The sequence below is a fragment of the Cyprinodon tularosa genome, unplaced genomic scaffold (assembly GCF_016077235.1).
Source record: "Cyprinodon tularosa strain WSP-4 unplaced genomic scaffold, ASM1607723v1 ctg946, whole genome shotgun sequence".
Classification (NCBI taxonomy): Eukaryota; Metazoa; Chordata; class Actinopteri; order Cyprinodontiformes; family Cyprinodontidae; genus Cyprinodon; species Cyprinodon tularosa.
The window spans coordinates 170,518-189,887 of record NW_024039725.1 but is presented as its reverse complement, the minus strand read 5'-3'; the positions used below and the strand labels follow the sequence as shown (position 1 = coordinate 189,887).

The 19,370-nt window shown below is 37.6% G+C and overlaps 1 protein-coding gene across 1 annotated transcript; it reads right to left on the bottom strand.

The window, feature by feature from the left end:
• Positions 1–6,393: 6,393 nt before the first annotated feature.
• Positions 6,394–14,166, bottom strand: LOC119776621. Its single transcript, XM_038275162.1, has 7 exons — positions 13,842–14,166; positions 12,820–12,867; positions 11,616–11,727; positions 9,768–9,954; positions 9,581–9,681; positions 9,429–9,488; positions 6,394–6,582 (listed from the first exon to the last, which is right to left on the bottom strand). Exons 1-7 carry the CDS (start codon positions 14,143–14,145, stop codon positions 6,456–6,458), a joined length of 939 nt encoding a protein of 312 aa, XP_038131090.1. The 5' UTR covers positions 14,146–14,166; the 3' UTR covers positions 6,394–6,455.
• Positions 14,167–19,370: the final 5,204 nt, after the last annotated feature.

The window sequence follows — 19,370 nt, the reverse complement described above, 5'->3', positions numbered from 1 at the left end:
CTTTCTTTTTTTATGATTTTAAAATAGTCTTCTATATCAAGAGAATAAAGACAAAACAAAAAAATATAGAAAATATGCTGTGAAATTCTCCTAAAATGCATTCATTTAAATTTTCTGTTTTTCTGAAATTTCTATCCAGTTAAACTTATTCTCCTATACATATTTTATTTTCTAATGTCTATTTTGGATTCTTTCCTCATTTAAGGTCTGTCTTGTACATGGCCAACATTTTCGTTTAAATTTAACTAGTTTATTGGGAAAATAAGTTAAAGAAAATGTGAGTTCCAATGCTTGTGCTGTCTTCAGGTATAATTATCAAAATAATTTATATTTTACTGCATGACTGTGAATAAAAAAGTATTTGCTGTTGTATTAATTCTTTTTATTTTAGCAGTAACATTACAAAAACAGGGACTTTCAGTTTTGCAGACTTGTGATCTGCACACTTGAACCCATGCACTTCCTCCATGTGCACACTTCATAGAGGGGGTTTAGTTTGAGTACTGGGACTGGGCCAAAGAAACCTGAGAAGAGCAGGGAGTGCCAAAGTGCCAAAAAGGGAGATTACTGAGTGTGGGCTAACATAGTGATTTTAAAAGAAATCTAATGTGTGGATGTGGGGGAGATGAGACCTTCTGGCAACCTCTGGCACAATTGCAAAACAAAATTAATTTAACTCTAATTATACAACAAAGCAAAAGAAAACTAAGCAGATCAGAAATTACAAAAACAGAATAACAAAAAAAATAATAATAATTTTCCTCTATGATATGCAGTCTTCCCTAAATAATGCCAGGATTATTCTTTCCTATAACTAAGACGACCCAGAGCTGCATTCACAGCATGATTAGGAAACGTGTGGATAATAGCTGCTGATAATATACACTCACCGGCCACTTTATTAGGTACACCTGTCCAACTGCTCGTTAACACTTAATTTCTAAGCAGCCAATCACATGGCGGCAACTCAGTGCATTTAGGCATGTAGACATGGTCAAGACAATCTCCTGCAGTTCAAACCGAGCATCAGTATGGGGAAGAAAGGTGATTTGAGTGACTTTGTACGTGGCATGATTGTTGGTGCCAGAAGGGCTGGTCTGAGTATTTCAGAAACTGCTGATCTACTGGGATTTTCACGCACAACCATCTCTAGGGTTTACAGAGAATGGTCCGAAAAAGAAAAAACATCCAGTGAGCGGCAGTTCTGTGGGCGGAAATGCCTTGTTGATGCCAGAGGTCAGAGGAGAATGGCCAGACTGGTTCGAGGTGATAGAAGGGCAACAGTGACTCAAATAACCACCCGTTACAACCGAGGTGGGCAGAAGAGCATCTCTGAACGCACCGTACGCCGAACTTTGAGGCAGATGGGCTACAGCAGCAGAAGACCACACCGGGTGCCACTCCTTTCAGCTAAGAACAGGAAACTGAGGCAACAATTTGGACAAGCTCATCGAAATTGGACAATAGAAGATTGGAAAAACGTAGCCTGGTCTGATGAGTCTCGATTTCTGCTGCGACATTCGGATGGTAGGGTCAGAATTTGGCGTCTACAACATGAAAGCATGGATCCATCCTGCCTTGTATCAACGGTTCAGGCTGGTGGTGGTGGTGTCATGGTGTGGGGAATATTTTCTTGGCACTCTTTGGGCCCCTTGGTACCAATTGAGCATCGTTGCAACGCCACAGCCTACCTGAGTATTGTTGCTGACCATGTCCATCCCTTTATGACCACAATGTACCCAACTTCTGATGGCTACTTTCAGCAGGATAATGCGCCATGTCATAAAGCTGGAATCATCTCAGACTGGGTTCTTGAACATGACAATGAGTTCACTGTACTCAAATGGCCTCCACAGTCACCAGATCTCAATCCAATAAAGCATCTTTGGGATGTGGTGGAACGGGAGATTCGCATCATGGATGTGCAGCCGACAAATCTGCGGCAACTGTGTGATGCCATCATGTCAATATGGACCAACCTCCCTGAGGAATGCTTCCAGCACCTTGTTGAATCTATGCCACCAAGAATTGAGGCAGTTCTGAAGGCAAAAGGGGGTCCAACCCGTTACTAGCATGGGGTACCTAATAAAGTGGCCGGTGAGTGTAGTTCCATATGTATTAAATGGTGACAATATTTGACCACTCTTTGAGTGTACAGTAGGATATCTCAGTATCTATTTTACACCACCAGCAAGACATTTTACATAATTCCTTATTTTCATTTCCTGTTGCTCTTCAACTTCCTCTTCCATTTAATCTCATAATGTGAATTCTCTGGCACAAAGCTATGACATATTGATTTGGAGCCTCTTTGCATTGTGGTGAAACAGGAAGAGTCTATTTAGATTTGCAGGGCAGTGCCATGGAGGAGAAAAAAAAAGTCTGGAAAAAAAAACGCAGAATGGATTACCGGTAAATGATACATCGGACAGATTTGCTTGATGTGGCTAGGTATTTATTGAGCACTAAAGCTGCTGCTGCTCATTGATAAAGTCGAAGTAGTTTTCAGTTGCCATGAGGCTAAAATGGGCACAGAGCGGCTCCCACCCCTGCAACACTGTCTGAATGTTAATAGATTTGTACCCACTTGGTTTTCACTGCTTATGTCTGCCAATTCCCACGTTTTAACAACGAAGCAGCAAGGCAGCACATTTGTAGGGATGTCTTAGTTTTCAGAAATACACTTTTGAATTAGACTAAATTAATTTCTAGTTTCAATATGTTTAATTGTACTTTAATTCATTTTAAGCAACGTATTACAAAGCTGTGAAAATGCTTATTAATGTGCTTTAAAAAAAAAAGATAAAACCCGCAAATTATCCTGGACAAACCTGAAGGAAAAATTTAGCTGTTTTCAAAAAATATTTAGATAACTAAGGAAGTGAAGGTATTTCATTTTTCTTTTCAAAAACACCCCCATCTGGTGGACGACTTTCAGAAAAGACCTGTTTCCATTTACTTAAACACAGGTTGTCTATGCATGTTTTATTTCCTAGACTCAAATCTGTGTATTAAAAAGTCTTTTGGTGATTGATACAATTGATTATAAAAATTAGCTGGTCCGTGACAAGTTATTTATACTAACAGAGCTGTAGGTTTATCATGGCAATGATTACATCTACCCAAGAATAAGAGGAAGAAAGACCTGACACTAAGACGTAATGTGACTAGACAATTTCAACACATAAATATGCTTTGATCAACATGCCTGTGTCATTTTTTCACTCCGTTTTTTTTTTTTCTGAAGAGGTTTCAGCAGAAAAGATTTCTTAAGAAAAAAAAGCGAGCGATAATCAATATCAACCTCAATCTCTGACTGGTTTCCCTATCTCTGCCTACGAGAAGAAGAGCATCTTACAGCATGATGCCGCCACTGCCTTGTCTCGTCATGGGTAGAGTGTGTTCAGGTTGACGTGCAGTGATGGCTTTCTATCACACATATTCCTTTGCATGTTAACCACAATATTGTGATCTATGTGCCAAAAAATTCTTGAAGGGAAACCTTAAAATATTAGTTTTCAGGGCTTGTGTAACTATGCATTAAGGCCAAGTATATGTGGTTTTCTTTATTCATCTGTCAGATGATGGACTGAGCAGTGCTCCATGTTCAAAGTATTAGGCTTATCATTTTAGAGCCTAACACTGTCTCTCTTTGGTCTTTCTGATGGTGCTGCATTGATAGAGCTATCTACGTTTGGCACCATTAGATTGTCTGCATGTTTTGAGCGATGGCAATAGCCAGATATTCTCCTAAAAAAAAAAATCTAAAATGAACATATCACTTATCAGCTGAAGAATAAAGCTGGAAAAGACTTTAGAGTAACACCGAGTAGAAAGTAAGGGATGTGTAGAATATGTGCACAAACTGATGGGTGATTATGCATGGTAATTTGGCATTATAATTACAATAGGTAAATAAAGTCAGTTATCATATCATGCTGCTGTGAAATGTCTAGAATGTTTCTTAAAGAAGTGAAGCCATTTTTGTGTCACTGAATAAAGGAACGCTTTTTATAGCTGCAGAAGTTGTATTATAATGAATAGCAAAACAGTGTTCACACTTTGTTGTGCTTATCATAAATAATGCTGGTGAAGAAGAAATGAAAATGATCATTAAAACACTGGATGAATTACAAAAGTTTCTATCAGCGTATCTTCAAAAATCTTTGATCTGATTAAACTTAAGATTTCTACTGAAATCTACAATTCACAAGCTTTATATAAACTAAGGGGGGGAGAAATGTAAATTGCATATGTATTAGTTGTTGTTTTATTTCTCGTCTTCTCTTAGTAAAAAGAGCATTTCTTGCAACAAAAAAACAAGTTAGGTAAAAAAGTAAAAATCAGGCTGGTTGTATCACGTCACTGTTTTTGCCGGAATTGCTCCTCCTTGATGACCATGTGCTGACAGTAGAAATTCATTTGAAATGTGTTATTGACTCTGCAGCAATTCTTCATTTTCTGCATGCATACAGTGAAAGGGGAGAGGAGAAACTTCCTTTTAACAGGAAGAAACCTCCAGCAAAAGTGTAGCATTCTGCAAAGAGTTTAAGACGACAGAAGGAACATAAAAGCACTGATCCATAAAATGGTTCAATGTTACAAAAAATGTAAAGGCGAACCAGCTCCATATGTGGCTCTATCTAGGAAAGAAACTGTTGAACAGATGAGCTATTAGTCTGTTTTCATGTCTAAATGGCTGAAAGAGTGCAGATCTATCCAATCTATCTCTAGTTTACAGCAGAGGTAGGTTATATTTCCAATAATTCCCAGGATTAGTTTAAAGGTTGTTTTATTTGTGGTCTCTTGTAGACTATTGCAAAGAATCTAATTCCTTTTTGTAATTATCCTTGTTGCAACACAATTATACAAGCTGGTTTAGTAAGGCTATCTGCTCTGGCAGTCAGTTATCGGTCGACTATTTCAAAGTCATGTCGCTTGTATTATTTCATCAAGCTGTTTAGGAGTCTCAAACAGAGGACTAGCACAAGGGACAGGGTGGGACAGGGTGCATGCTTTATAAAACCAGAGAAAACACTCCCTGGATTTTTAGTAAAAGGGCTTGAAACTTTTTGTACATTTCAAAACAAAGCTTTTTAAAACCATGGTATATTTTTTATATGTGCAATCAGCTCGCACATATAAAAAAACATTAATGTTCAGAAATGTAACTAACTGAGTAACTAGCTCTATACCGTCATACTATAACACAATTTCATGTAGTGAAAAAATTAAAAAATTCTTTCTTTTCATTAGCAGTGTTTAGAATGTAAAAACTGAAAACTCCTTTGATTCAGCTTCATCTAACTTTAATGGAAAACGGGGATGTTAAAAAACTTAATACATTTTTTTATTTTTATTTAACCTTTATTTAACCAGGAAGTCCCTTGAGATTGAAATCTCTTTTTCGAGGGAGACCTGGCCAAGACGGCACACCAGTTAAAATACAAACAGAAATACAACATAGACAAAATCTCACATAGAGGAAAAGACAGGTCACATGGAACAAAAACTCTTTTTTTAAGTAAAAAAGAGGTTTTTACATATAAATGGTCACTTAACCAAAATAATTAAATTATGTTTTAATATAGTTAGTCTGTCAAACTAAAAATCTGAAACCTTTAAGGAGAAAATATTTTTCACTATGCCCATATTTCATGGATTTTTTTTCTATTGGTATGATGTAGTATTCTAAGTTTAAATGTTTCATATTTATTGAAATATAAATATGAAGAGATACTGATATAAATGTGTTTTTCATTGATAGTGTGACACATTTAATATGACTATACATTCAAATCAATAAAACATCACAAAAATATTTGACCAATATCATCTTCAAACTAAACTCACGCTTTATGATTAAACAGCTTTGCTGTCTCCAATCCTCCTCGATAATCAATTTTTATATGCAATATAGGCCAAATCGAAATTTGTGTTTTAGGTCACATGTCAGCAGATGTATTTTTATGCATTTGCAATCAGCCTAGTATAAATTTAAACATGTTAAGTGATGCAAATATTCACTGACTGGCTGAACGCTCCCACACCAAACTTAAGAGTTGTGATTTCTTCTTTTTTTAAATGCTGTCCTATTTTATAACATGTTTTGCCAGCTAAATAATTCCATTCAAAGTCCATATGACCTCAAGCTTTACTCCATTGAAGTCAATATTGTGTGTGTGAGGCTACAGCGATTAGATGTTAGGGTAGGATTGGGTCACAGACCTATTTACCAGCTTACACACTGAACATGTTATAGCTTGGAAAGAACTGCTGTATTACTTTACTGTGATGATTTACTTAAAAAAAAAAAGAGAGAGACATCATTTAGTAATGACACAACATTTACAAATTTATAATTTTCATTCTATCTATAACAGCTTATTATAACTTTATGCTTGTGTTTTAATGAATCATCAATGAAGGCGGATTGGTGACTAAAACTATAGACATTAATGGAAAGTCCATTTGCAGTGTCCTCTATGCAATTCTCGGGTTCTCCTCTCTCTGATTGCACTGTTGGAGCTAAGGCTCTGCTTCAGGGCAGGAAGGACAACACCAGACTGAGGCACCCCAGACCTGGGAAGAGATAAGTAGATTTAACATAGAGGAAACATATTGTTATACTACAGTTAGTTGCTTTTTCATGCTTAAAAGAGCATAGAACAAGTTCTAGATTTTTTTGCAGACATTTCCTCCCTCGGAGGACCCTGTTCCCGCTAATTTTTCATGTGTCTGGGCATACACACAACCTCATAACGTCAGATGTGCAGGCCGAGGCCACACACCAATATTAAACTTGTTATAAATATTGTTATTGTCTTCTTCCTCCCCTGAGCCAGGAGAAGCAAGTGCTTCAGGAGCTGGAGGCAGTAGTAGCAGCAGCTCAATAACAACTGAGGGGGTGAAGCCCAGGCAACAGGTCCCTAATGCTCCAGCAACAGATCCTCTTCCACCAGGGAAAAAATCCCATTTGGATGTCAAGATCCTATCCAGATCCGTCTGACATCACTTCTGCTAAGCAAACATGAATGATGCGCATTCCATAACTAGATATAGTGACTTAATATCACAATGTTTGGGTTTGTTTTTTTTGTTAATCACTGCTGCTTACCTTATCAACGCTGCACTTTAAAAATGAAATTGTCTAGAGAGCTGTTCTAAACAAAATGTCTGTTTGTTTACACCTGCGTATAATAATAAATCTGTCTAAATCTAAGTCTAAAGATACAAACCTGTTAAATTCAAGTTAAATTCTCTATTTAAAGAATAAGAGATCACAGTAGCAATTTCCATTTGATTACTTCTAATTTAATTGATTTGGTTAAAATTATATATATATATATATATATATATATATATATATATATATATATATATATATATATATATATATATATATATATATATATATATATATACATATATATATATATACATATATATATATATATATATATATATATATATATATATATATATATATATATATATATATATATATATATATATATATATATATATAAAACCTTGTGGATTTCCAAATTCTTTTGCAAAGTTCCTCCAATTAAATTAACTTTTGGTTTATTATATCTTATTTATCTGTAATCAATTTTGTTGTTTTTTTTAGAAAAACAAAATCTATTTGTAAACTTACCATAGCAAGACCACATGACTAGAGATGACAAGATAAAAACATCTAGGCACGCTAAATCTAAACATCAGGACATAATTCTGGGACATATTTCAAAGCTAAATCCAAACCCCAGAAACCAACCAATTTAAAATAATACTACTACCAATTCTCACAAAGGGAGTGATGAAATATAAGCCACAACGAATCAAAAGTTGCACTTCCGGCCGCAAAACGAATGTGGTTGAGATGCCTTTTACAAAGAAACATTTATCCAAATATTAATTATGTTAGTAACATTTTTGAGTTTGTTTGAATAGAGAAAATTGATATAAAAATCTTAACTGCTTTTCATCCTAAAAATATCTATTGATTCAATGACATACATTAAAGGTACACTATGCAACCGGTGTTGATTTTCCAGCGAGGCTCCCCCCAGAGGGCGAAAGTAAAAGTGCACTGTCGTAAATATGCTCAGCTGTTCTCCTGGTTTTTCCGTCAAGCCAGGCGCGGTTGTTTTGAGCTTAGCAGACAGGCGAACGCAGCTGGCGCGACAGAAGCAGCGAGTTTACATGCAAAGTCAATGGTTGACGCGCGTCAAGGCGCAGCAAAAGGTCCCGCGGCGCGTTTTGAGCAGCAGGCGCAGCACGTCTGAGCAGCTGAAGCAGCGCGTCGGGCGCGTTTAAGCATCTGACGCGTGTGACGCGCCGCAAACGCGCTCCTGCTCGAGATGGAAAATTTTTGTTTTTGCTGCTCGATGCGCCGCCTCAACCAATCAGAGAAGCTGATCTGGGAGCTGGCAGGGAGAGAGACACAGCGCTGATGATCAGAGCGCTATGATAACTCCTCTTAAACAGTTTATTGACGCCTAAATTAACTTAAAATGCAGAAATCTGCCGGCAGAATATGTTCGCTTTTATTATCCTGCTGCCTGCAGTTTGGATTATTTAGATGAAAAACACCTACCAGCTGCCGCCGTGAACCGCGAGGAGGCGACCCAGCCAGAGGCTGCTGATGAAGGGATTCCAACTGTCGGCGCACCGCTGCTATGTGGGGGTCTGAGCGGCTCCGACAGAAAAAATATTGGAAGGCAGGATTGTAATCTGGATGAACTGACTGCACTGATAACGTTTTCAGGTGTATTTTCTCACTTAAAAACATATTAAAACTACTTTATTCCCACTGATCACAGCAAATATAGCTGCAAGGCAGAGAAAGGATAGTGAAGCTCCGCCCAACGCGCGTCAGACACACTTTTGCACCGCGCAGCCAGAGCAGCAAAGCTGCTTCAGCCGCGCGTCAGAACTGGTACAAGCAGCAAAAATGAAGCAGCAGACGCGATTTTGCTGATTTTGCTGCTTTTGCTGTGTCCGGTGTGAAAGCAGCGCTGCACAAAGATCGCCACTGTGCTAGCAACGAGAATGCTTTTAACTGGGGGCGTGTAGCAGTTCTCGCCGTAAAGCAAGACCGACTCTCGCGAGACTTTTGAGCCTGTCGGTGCTCCTGCAATTGCAAGTGCGGTTTTTCCCCCACAGACCACCAGGGCGGCCGAGAATACCTTTGTTCAACCTGAAATGACGCATTTAATCATCCAAAACGTTATGGAACACATTAATTAACTGAAAAATGTTGCATAGTGTGCCTTTAAAAACATCCAAGCCCACCATGAGGGTGAATGCATTTTAAACTAAATTGCTGTGTTTACATCAGAGAAGAAAATGAAATAAACTACTGCATTTTCTTTCCAGGTCTTATAAAATTTTCAGAACCTCTAGAACCAGGACCTACATACACTTTCTTTGGAAACGACTGAATGTCCAGTTTAGGAAATGTCCTTTCTTCTACAGCCTTCCTGCAACATACAGGAAAAGCCACATCAACAGCAGGTTGAACGTATTTGCAAACCTGATTGTATGATCTATAAACATGTTAGCATCACCTTACCGTGGTCTATCAATAAGGTAGGCTTTGCTTGACATATGGTTTTCTGGGGGGATTTTCTTGCTCAGGACAAAATCTCTAAGCAATGCCTTCACACACGCAATCTGCATAATTAACACAGTGAACAGAGCAAAACAGTAAAATTTTTTAGGTATTTACAAATTTGGCAGCCATGGTTTTGAACAATTACCTCCTGACACTGTAAATTGTTGGCTTTGAACATCTGCTGGATGATGATCTCACACTCCTGCAGGGTGGGGGGGTGTGGTGGACGGGATGGATTGCTGCGGACTCTTAGAGGCTGTAAGGAGGTTATCCGCCTAGTGATGCCTGTGCCATTGATTTGCCGTACTGACAGTGGAACATCGCCGAGTTCTCTAAGGTATAAGAACAGTGAGATATTTTTAGTAAAAGGCAGCAAGAAAAATATTTAAAGACTTGGTTATGGAACTAAACAGTTTGTAATACATTGCACTTTGAATTTTAAAAAAACAAAAGAAAAAAAATTGATTCATTTCACATGGTGTGAAAAAAATCTCTGATTTTATTTTTTTAATCTATATCTAACAACCCTGCTAGCAACAAGGAATGACTATACATTTTTGCATTACACTGCTGTCAAAAACAGTTAAGGAGATGTGTATGATGTTTAAACTTTGAATACAGATTTAACAGAATATATTTGCATCATTCTCCAGCCTCTGCTATAAATAGGCAAATAATCTCTGCCAAAGAACAGTGTGCACATTCAGTTGAAAATCTTTTATGGCTTATCATACTCATGACTTACGTATTCTTAGTTGGCTGGAATCAAACATTGAACAGCCCTGCCTCTCTGCATATTCAAATTTAAACCTGCTACATCTCGGGTTTATTGTTGTGTCAGAAGCTGGTCAAAGAAAGCAGTTAGAATCGAAGCTTAAGCGAAAATTAAATCTGCAAGACTCTTAATCAGCCTAATTTGGATCACCCGTTGATGTCCAAAGCCAATCCCTTCTCAAGATGCTTTTCATTTGATCGAAGGCCCAGTGTCTCCATTCAGCGCTTCAGCTGAACTTTGACCCACCTCCACCCCATCTCCTTCTTCTCTCATAGTCCACTCTTAAGGCCTGGTTTAATTCCTGCAGCAGTGTGTTGCAATGAGCTTGACGCAGACATTTTTGATTTATGCCCAGTATTGAAGCTTGGTCTGCGCTATACGCTGTGGGTCTAGATACGGCCAAGGCGGTAAGGAAGTGGGGACAAGTTTGTCCGACGACGGAGGAACATGACGGCCAAAAAAAGCAGAGATCCAGGTGGAAAAAGGGTCCCAGTGTTCTCATGCACATCGCCCTTCTATCTGGTCCAACTTCACAAGTCGTTATCCTCAATTTCGGTCATAAAAACTAAACAAGCCGGCCTCCTGTCTGCGGCACTGTCTGCGGTCACCTACAATTTGTGAAAGGTGCAGCAGAGTATCACTGCGACACCAACGCAGATGACCTAGTTTTGAAGTATAAATCAGCCTTTAGATCCTCTCATCCTCCAGCTTATTCTACCACCAACGCCCGGACTCAAGGGGGAAGACAACGCTAATCCTTTTTTAGGTTACTCATCCACCCCTATGTTGATTCATAGCATCAAAGTCTTCTGCAGGGGCCCAAGCGCCAAAGATGCTATCTCCGTATGTCATTATCTGCTTCTGTCTCCTTGAACCCTAGTCGGCCTTGGCAGAAGGCCGCTCACACTGAGCCTGGTTCTGCTGGAGGTTATTTGCAAGTAAATTGAATTGAAAATAATGTTTCTAATTGCACCTGTGTGAGTTTCTCCAGGTTGAACTACAGCCACACTTTATTTTCACTATATTAGATCAAGTACAGATGTATTATACCAGGCCATGTATTATGGCATGGTGATGCCTTGGGCTCCCCCAGAGCAGCTGGAGGAGGTGTGTGTGGATCAGGAAGTCTGGGCATCTCTGCTTAGACTGCTGACTCCACGACCTGGCCCAGGTTAAAGTGGAAGAAAATGGATGTGTTATAATTGAAAAGTAACTCACCTTAAAGCGCGGTCTTGCAGTAGTGCTGATGTCTTCTCCAATGGTTCCTCTTCTGTGTGGGCCACTCTGCCTTGGGTTTTAGGTGTTGCATCTTGAAAGCTGTGCATTCTTCCTAAAAAAAACAAAAACAAAACTAAGCTTACCTAACAATCACTCTAAAGGCTTGTTTACAGAGATGTAGCTTAAGATATTAGCAGTAACTATGAAGAGATATTATATTATATATACTGAGATGTTATATGACAGGCAAACACAAAATAGTGTGTATCTGATACATCTACATAAAATCCAGTTTAACTACCTGATTTAGATTTTGTACAATATAACCTACAATTCGAGTTGTAAAATATTTATGGCACAACTGAAAACCTATCAAGACATGGCTGCTCACCTAAACTGAAGGTTGAAAAAGAAGAAGAATATTAATCTAAGCAGCCCTGAGGCTCAGGGAGGGACCGGAAAGTTCCACAGCTAGATAAAGTAATCTGTCGACAGGACAATAAGGTCTGCACTCCTTGTTTTTGTCTTTCTTTGTGTAGAATATTGCCAAAAACAGAAAGTCTTATATAAAGCATAGGAAAGACACTGGTTGAATGAGAACTAAATAGAGATTTCAGCTCCACACAGAAAAAACTTTAAAGATGTTAGGTTTATTGCCAGGCTGAAATAGGACGGCGACAGCATCATGCGAAATAGTGATCAAGTGAGGATCATTTTCCTAAGCATGCACTGATAATGTGGATACAGCGTAACACAACGCAGAGAGCTGCAGAAGTCTCTAGACTAAAGGCTGAAGCTAAAGCAAGCATGACCATGATCGTATCAACACAGCCGCAGCTATGGTTTAAATCCAACCATAAAGTTAGACTACTCAAAGTTAATCTGATAATCTACTTAAAAATAGAGATAATCTTCATCATTAAAATAACTTTCTGTTTCTAGTCTGTTAGAAATACACTTAAAAGACCTGAAAGTTTTAGCTAAAAGTAGTCCGACAAAGTACTGACTCACACAAAGGCACGCCACACTTTTCAGATCATTACTGGTTTACCCAAATAAGTGTTTTATGAAAAATAGAACTTTATCTGTAATGGGAATATAAAGGAGGGAAAAAAGTTTAAGAGACAAGAATAAAATAAGACAAATTTCCTTCATGTCAACCACTGAAGCTGCAATGGAAACAATAATCAAGACCACTTCTCACCTTTTCTGCTAGTCTGGTGCGACTCCATAATCATTTTATACTTCAGTTCTGCAGCATGCATAACAGGAAACAGTTAGTGTCATTATGCTGCATTGACTGCAGATCACCACTAATGGGTGCAGTCATTACACCCAGAGCTAAAACCTTTAGCTTAGGCCTGCTCTGACACCACATCCTTCACAGACCTCCAGCTGAGGAAAACCCTGGGGTTGCTATGCTACCACAGGCTGGATGTCTCACTTGTTAGCACTGCATCATGGGGACAGTTAGGTCTCTGACCTGAATTCATTACAGCGGGAATCATTGCTAACCCTTGTAGGTGGAAAATAATGATGTGCAGCCTTTGGATGAAATGTTTGGCATGAGGTCAATGAAGCTGATTTATTAATGAAAGTAAAAACCCTGCTGATTCCCATAGAAACCATTACATTCTTCCTATCTATGCTTATAGGCTAAAACTACGGAAGAGGATTAGGGCCACTGTAAAATGAAAAAAAAAGTTAAGATTTTTAGATTTCATTTCAGTATAATATGAGAAAAGTCCAAATTCTCAGAGAATTTAGACTTTTTTCTCAGAATTTTGAATTTTTCTCAGAATTCTGACTTTTGTCTCAGAATTCGGACTTTAAATCTCAGAGTTTTTAATTTTTTTTCTCAGAATTTTGAGTTTAATCTCAGAATTCTGACTTTTGTCTCAGAATTCTGTCTCTAATCTCTGAATTCTGATTTTTTACTCAGAATTCTGACTTTTTTCCCATATGAAACTGAAATAGAATGTAAAAATTAACTTTAATTAGCTAAAAAATTTATTAACTTTACAGTTAACTTTTTTCTTTCAGTGACCCCAAGGGGCAAAAAGGGGCAAAATTGCAAATAAAACTTTGCTTTTAAAATGTGCATATTAATTTGTAACATTATGGACATTCAGGATTATTTGTATAACATATAAAACACTACATTTTTTGTTAAATGACTGGTTCCTTCAATAACAAGACAAATTAGGAAAATAATAATAAAAACACCGTTATTCTCCTTTCTGAGGTATTCTATTTCTGCGTGGAGCTTCTCCAGAGTTTCCTTGTGTTGTTCCTGCAGGAATTGGATGTTCCTCTGCAGGGATGCCACCCGGGGGTCCACCTGGCCCAGGCGGGGCCCCTGTGGCTTCCCCACCTCCTCCTCCTCTCCACTGACCGTCAGTGGGACAGCAGGCGGTGGAAGCAGGGCTTGGTTTGCGGGGAAACGCCGCGGAGATCCCGATTTCCTGTGGATTCCCACTCCGGTCCAGTTTGGAGAAAGCCACAGCGGTGGGAGGTTAATACCTGACATTATTTTAATTGAATTAAATTTATTTTCTTCGCCGCTCAAATTAAGCTTAACACACTGCTGTCGTGAAATAACCGGTTAGTTTGCAAAGACACTACAAAGCTAAGCAGGCCTCTCTGCTTAATTTGGCTCTCATTACGGTAAAAAGACAACTATAACGTAACCATGACGACGCGAAGCACGCTGCGTTAAAGGCCCCACGTTCTCACAGTATGAGGCTGCACTCTGCCCCCCTGTGGTGGCTAAAGGAAAAAGAACATGATCAGAGGTCTTCAGGATCTATGTTCAGGACCCCCAAACTGATGGAGAAAAGTATGGAGGATCAATCCTGCCACAATTAAAAATAAATACAGAAATAAATAAATGCTCCAAAATTAAATAAGCATGCAATAATTGCCCTTCAAAAACACAATTAATAATACAGTGATATATATATATATATATATATATATATATATATATATATATATATATATATATATATATTTTTTTTTAATTAGCTTGTTTCTTTTTTCGCCTTCTATTAGACTGATGCAGTAAAATGCTAGCCCTTAAGACACATCCTTCCTCATTTGCATAATTAGGTAGAAAGCATACAGAAATGTAAAAACGACAGTCAGAAATAAGTAGCATGGAAGAAATAAATATGGTAAAAGAATACAAAGAAAGAATAATACAGACAAAAATATTATCACATGCACGTAAATAAATACTTAAAAAAATAAGTAAAAAATATTTTTTTATTTAAAAAATTAAATAAGGTAATTATTAAAAAGATGAAAAAATAAAGAAGCTAATTAAAAGAGATAAATACATTTATGTCTCACTGTATGATTTAATTTCTACCAACATTTATTTTATTTATTGTATTTTTGAGGGGCAATTATTGCATTTTTATTTATTTTTGGAGCATTTATTTATTTCTTAATTTATGTTTAATTATGGCAGGATTGGTCCTCCATAGAGGAATGGGGACCCCCTAATTATATATATTGTATGAAATTGTGTTATATCAAACTGATCCTATAGTCACTCTATTACAGATGGAGTAATGTAACGAAAGTTATTTCTCCCTGGGATTATTAAAGTATTTCCGATTCTGATTCCTCAACGATGGGACAGGTGTTGTGAATGAAACGGTGCCCAGCTTGAAAGAGATCCTGTGTGTCACTGAATGTGTGCATTGATAACTGAAAGACATCTTCTGCCTCCATTTATCTGTTCACTACAGTGTGTTGAATTCACGTTAATGTGGATTTAAAGGCTTTTCAATTCGTGGAAAAAATTGCAGAGGGGAATAAAAGAAAAAAAAAAGTCTAATCAACCAAAACTTTGGCGACCCCTATGCAGTAGCTCCGTAGACCCATAGGGGTCACGGACCCCTGTTAAAGACCTCCGATAAAGATGAATCAATTCAAAAAAGAAACTTAAATCTTTTATTACCGTTTCTCTTTTCATAAAAGTGTACATAAGTAAATCTATAGCTAAGGAACATTATTTAATTATTTAATTCCAATCAACACAGTAAACTCAGCTGGTTCATAAAAAAAGTGATGTCTTCTAAGTTTTCATCATTCAATTAGTTAATCAAATGTTCAGTTTTTGGGAACTCAAATACCATATATGTTCACAAAATGTTTTTAAATAAAGAAGAAAAGCAAAATGCTGTCACATAAAAAATATGTCCATGTAGTGTTTAGGAAATGTATTGTATTCAATAACAGGCTGTGGCTCATACCATTCCCAGAATGGGTCTGTGGCCAGCTTTAAAGGAAGCCACAGTTACTTTAATAGCCACCTGCACCCCGTTGAAGTGGTTTAGGTCGGGCAAAATTGTTAGCCAATCACAAACAATGCTACAATGGCTATTAAACTAACGCTTTTGTTAACTGGCATTCAGTAATGCATCTTTTTCTGGTATATTTTTCATTCAAATGAGCTTCCCATTAATATTCCTGTATTTAGATCTCTAACTAATAAACATAGTGTCTGTCAGCGGCTGTTCTCCTGTATCCTAAACTCAGCCTCACTTTGTATACAGATGCAATTACAGTCACATGCTGCCAGTTTGGAGCAGCTTAACATTGAGGATGACCACACTAATCGACTGGAATCACCTCAGAAGTTTGGGTGCCTTAGAGAAAAGCTAAAACATCACTCTATGCAGAGATGTTGCAATAAAAATAAAGACTTCCTAGACAAAAAATACAGAAAGGTTGCTAGACTTCAAATTCCCAGATTTTGGACAGAGAAGCTACGTTGAATCTTTTAGAAAAGTAGTTCAGGTTTTTATGAGGTGTGAAGCACTTTAGTAAGCCATTTTGTTCTTTTAAACTGCCATATAAAAATAAACAAAGTCTAGTAATTAGGAGCACATGATTGAATCAAACAAATTACTTTCCTTAAAGGTATAGTGAAGGAATTCATTTTTCCGGTGGATCATCAAAATAAGTGGTCCTCCTAATTGTCAATCATTCTAGTGATATGTTTACGTAAGGCCGTCTTATGTGTTCGCCCCCATTTCCATTGACATAATGGAAAAATAAAACATTTTCCTTTGAAAAGTAAGTGATGTATAAGCGATGCAAACAGCAACCTTTAAAGAATGTGCACGAGCATAAATTGGCTTGTGCACGCTCTCGCATAGGGATTCCCTCACGGGAGCGGGGACGGGGTTGTGCATGTGCATTTTTTTTTTTTTTTTAAGTGGAGAAGGCGGGTCTTTTCAAAAATCATGAAACTCCTCCAAAATATATGTAGCGCATCTTCCAAGATTATGTTCATGGAAGGTTTACCAGATGGAATTTAAATTCACAGAGGAGTGAGAGAAGCACAACAAACAGTAAAAAGGAAATAAAAAATGCAACAAACTAATTCTAATGAAATATCCAGTCTTTTTCTCTCAGCTAAAAAAAAAACAAACAAAAAAACACTCACAGCATTCTGAAGAAACTTCCTTTCCATTCACTTTATTCATGACGGAACTCCCCAAACAGTAGAGATTACACCATCAGCAGGGGTATAGAGATAGTGCGTCTATTATTGATATGAAAACATTAAAACTGCTTTTGCAAGAGAGAGAATGTGGAAGATCAAGCAGAAAGCTCAATAGTCTTTGGGAATGTTCAGGTAGCCCAAACCATCATCTCCCGGCTGATGGGTTGAATAAACGCTAACAATAACTTAGAAAATAAACAGGTGATACATAATTACTCAGAGGGAAAATGGAAACTATGTGTTATTTTAGAAAACATACAAAAACTGAAATAAAATTGACAACTTTTAAAATCAAAGGGCATTTTTTTCCACTAACCTGGCAATGATTGTATGGAACGATATAAACAAAAGAGAAAAAAGTGACACATGCATCAGTTTTTTAGCCGCCTGATTCTTTGAAGAACAGCGCAGCAAATGTAGTGACACAAAGCTTGTGGAGGAATTTAATAATACTAGGAATGTACTCTTGGGAGACTCAAAGAAAAAACAAACATTTCTGGATCAATAAATTATCCTCAGCCTGTCCTGCCGATTGCGCTGCTGTGAGGGTGAACAGCATCTTTAGCTGAGCTCGACACACCATCATTTTAGAAACTATGCACTCAAAAACCACCTTGGGTTTCAGAGGAAATGACATCTAGAGTAAAATAGGATATCGGTGGGTTGAGATGTGAATTACTTCAGAGTGACAGGTTCTGCTTCTCATAAGCATAGATCTATGTCTCTTTCTGCGCTAAATTTGTCCACCCGCCAATCAGCATGTTAAATAACAGGCCTACTAAATCTCACTTTCATGCACTCAACCCATCAAACACAACCAATCAAGCAGAGTCGAGAACTCTTCCTATTTAAGCTTGGTTAAGGTAAACAACTCCAAACAAATCAAGCAGATTCTACTCTAAAGTGGTGCAGAGCCTTTAACAACAACCCAAAATAAAACAAAAAGGTCAATTTGCTTCAGTGTTAATTTTCTTCTTTCCCCTTATAGAAGCCCAGCTATACACTATTTCCTTCTCGTCACTCTTCACATCATAACATACACGATTTTATAACTTTAAAAGCAACTAGGTATGCGCTAAAATGAGTAAGCAGATGTCTCTAAATGAGCACGGCTACACAAACTGCACACTTTTAACATATTCCTCTATCTATACAGTACATAAACAGTGCAAAAAAAAAACAAAAAAAAAACATTATGCCCTTAAGATTATCTTAAATGTTAACCCCCTCCAACCTTTAGCCTGATTTTAATTTTCCCCTTTCCTGACAGCCCCTACATTCATATTTGACTATGCTTGCCGAACACCCACAAGATGGAGAGATGAAACACACAAAGGAAAACCCCAACCCTGACAAAGTCTGGAAACAATTCACAGAAATGAGCAGCACTGAGTGTGAAAGCTTATGAGAGTAATCTCAATAAATGTGAACGGTATTAAAAAAAAGTCAATTAATTCCAGTAAATCAATACTGTTAAAAAAAAGTTGAACTCATATTTCACCTATTTGACCATTATGGCTCACAGCTACTACAAATCCACCAAATTAATTTACTTGGAAATTAAAAAAATCGATTAAAAACAACAGAGACGCTGTGGTGTGGCCTCAGCACCTGCAGAAAATACCAATACCTGCTTTAATGACCACAGCATCTCTAAGGTTGATTGGTGACCTAAACCTCCCAGAGAACCTATCGAGTCAAGAGATTCAAAGAGAGTCAAAGTTGTTCAGCAGAGAGTCACTGACGACCCCATAAGGTGAGGGAGACGCCAAAAAGCTGTTGGTTCAGTCCTACATCAAAGCACATCTATAGAAAGTTAGGTAGAAGGAAAAACTTTGGTAAAAAGAATTAAAAAGCTATCAGAAAAAACTGTAAATGTGAACGGAATGTGAATAGCTGCAAGCCATAATGAATTACATGAGTTTTACTTTTTTAATTGCATTATGGAAACCGACTATTAATGTTATTCTGATTTACTTCAATCTTATGTCTTCATTCCAGATTATTGCAGCATTCTCCTGAACAAGATTGTGATGAAAGATGCAAATGGATCAGTTTCAGCTCTTTCTATAGTTAAACACGGTGTTTCAAGTGTTAACTGTTTCCTCTCTGCTTTAGAGAAAACTGCAGGATTACAATACTTCCCTCACAACCTCATAGTGTGAAACAGGCTGTGGCCCTTTCATTTTGAGCTTATACAGAAATAGTACATTTTCAGACAGATTTTTTTT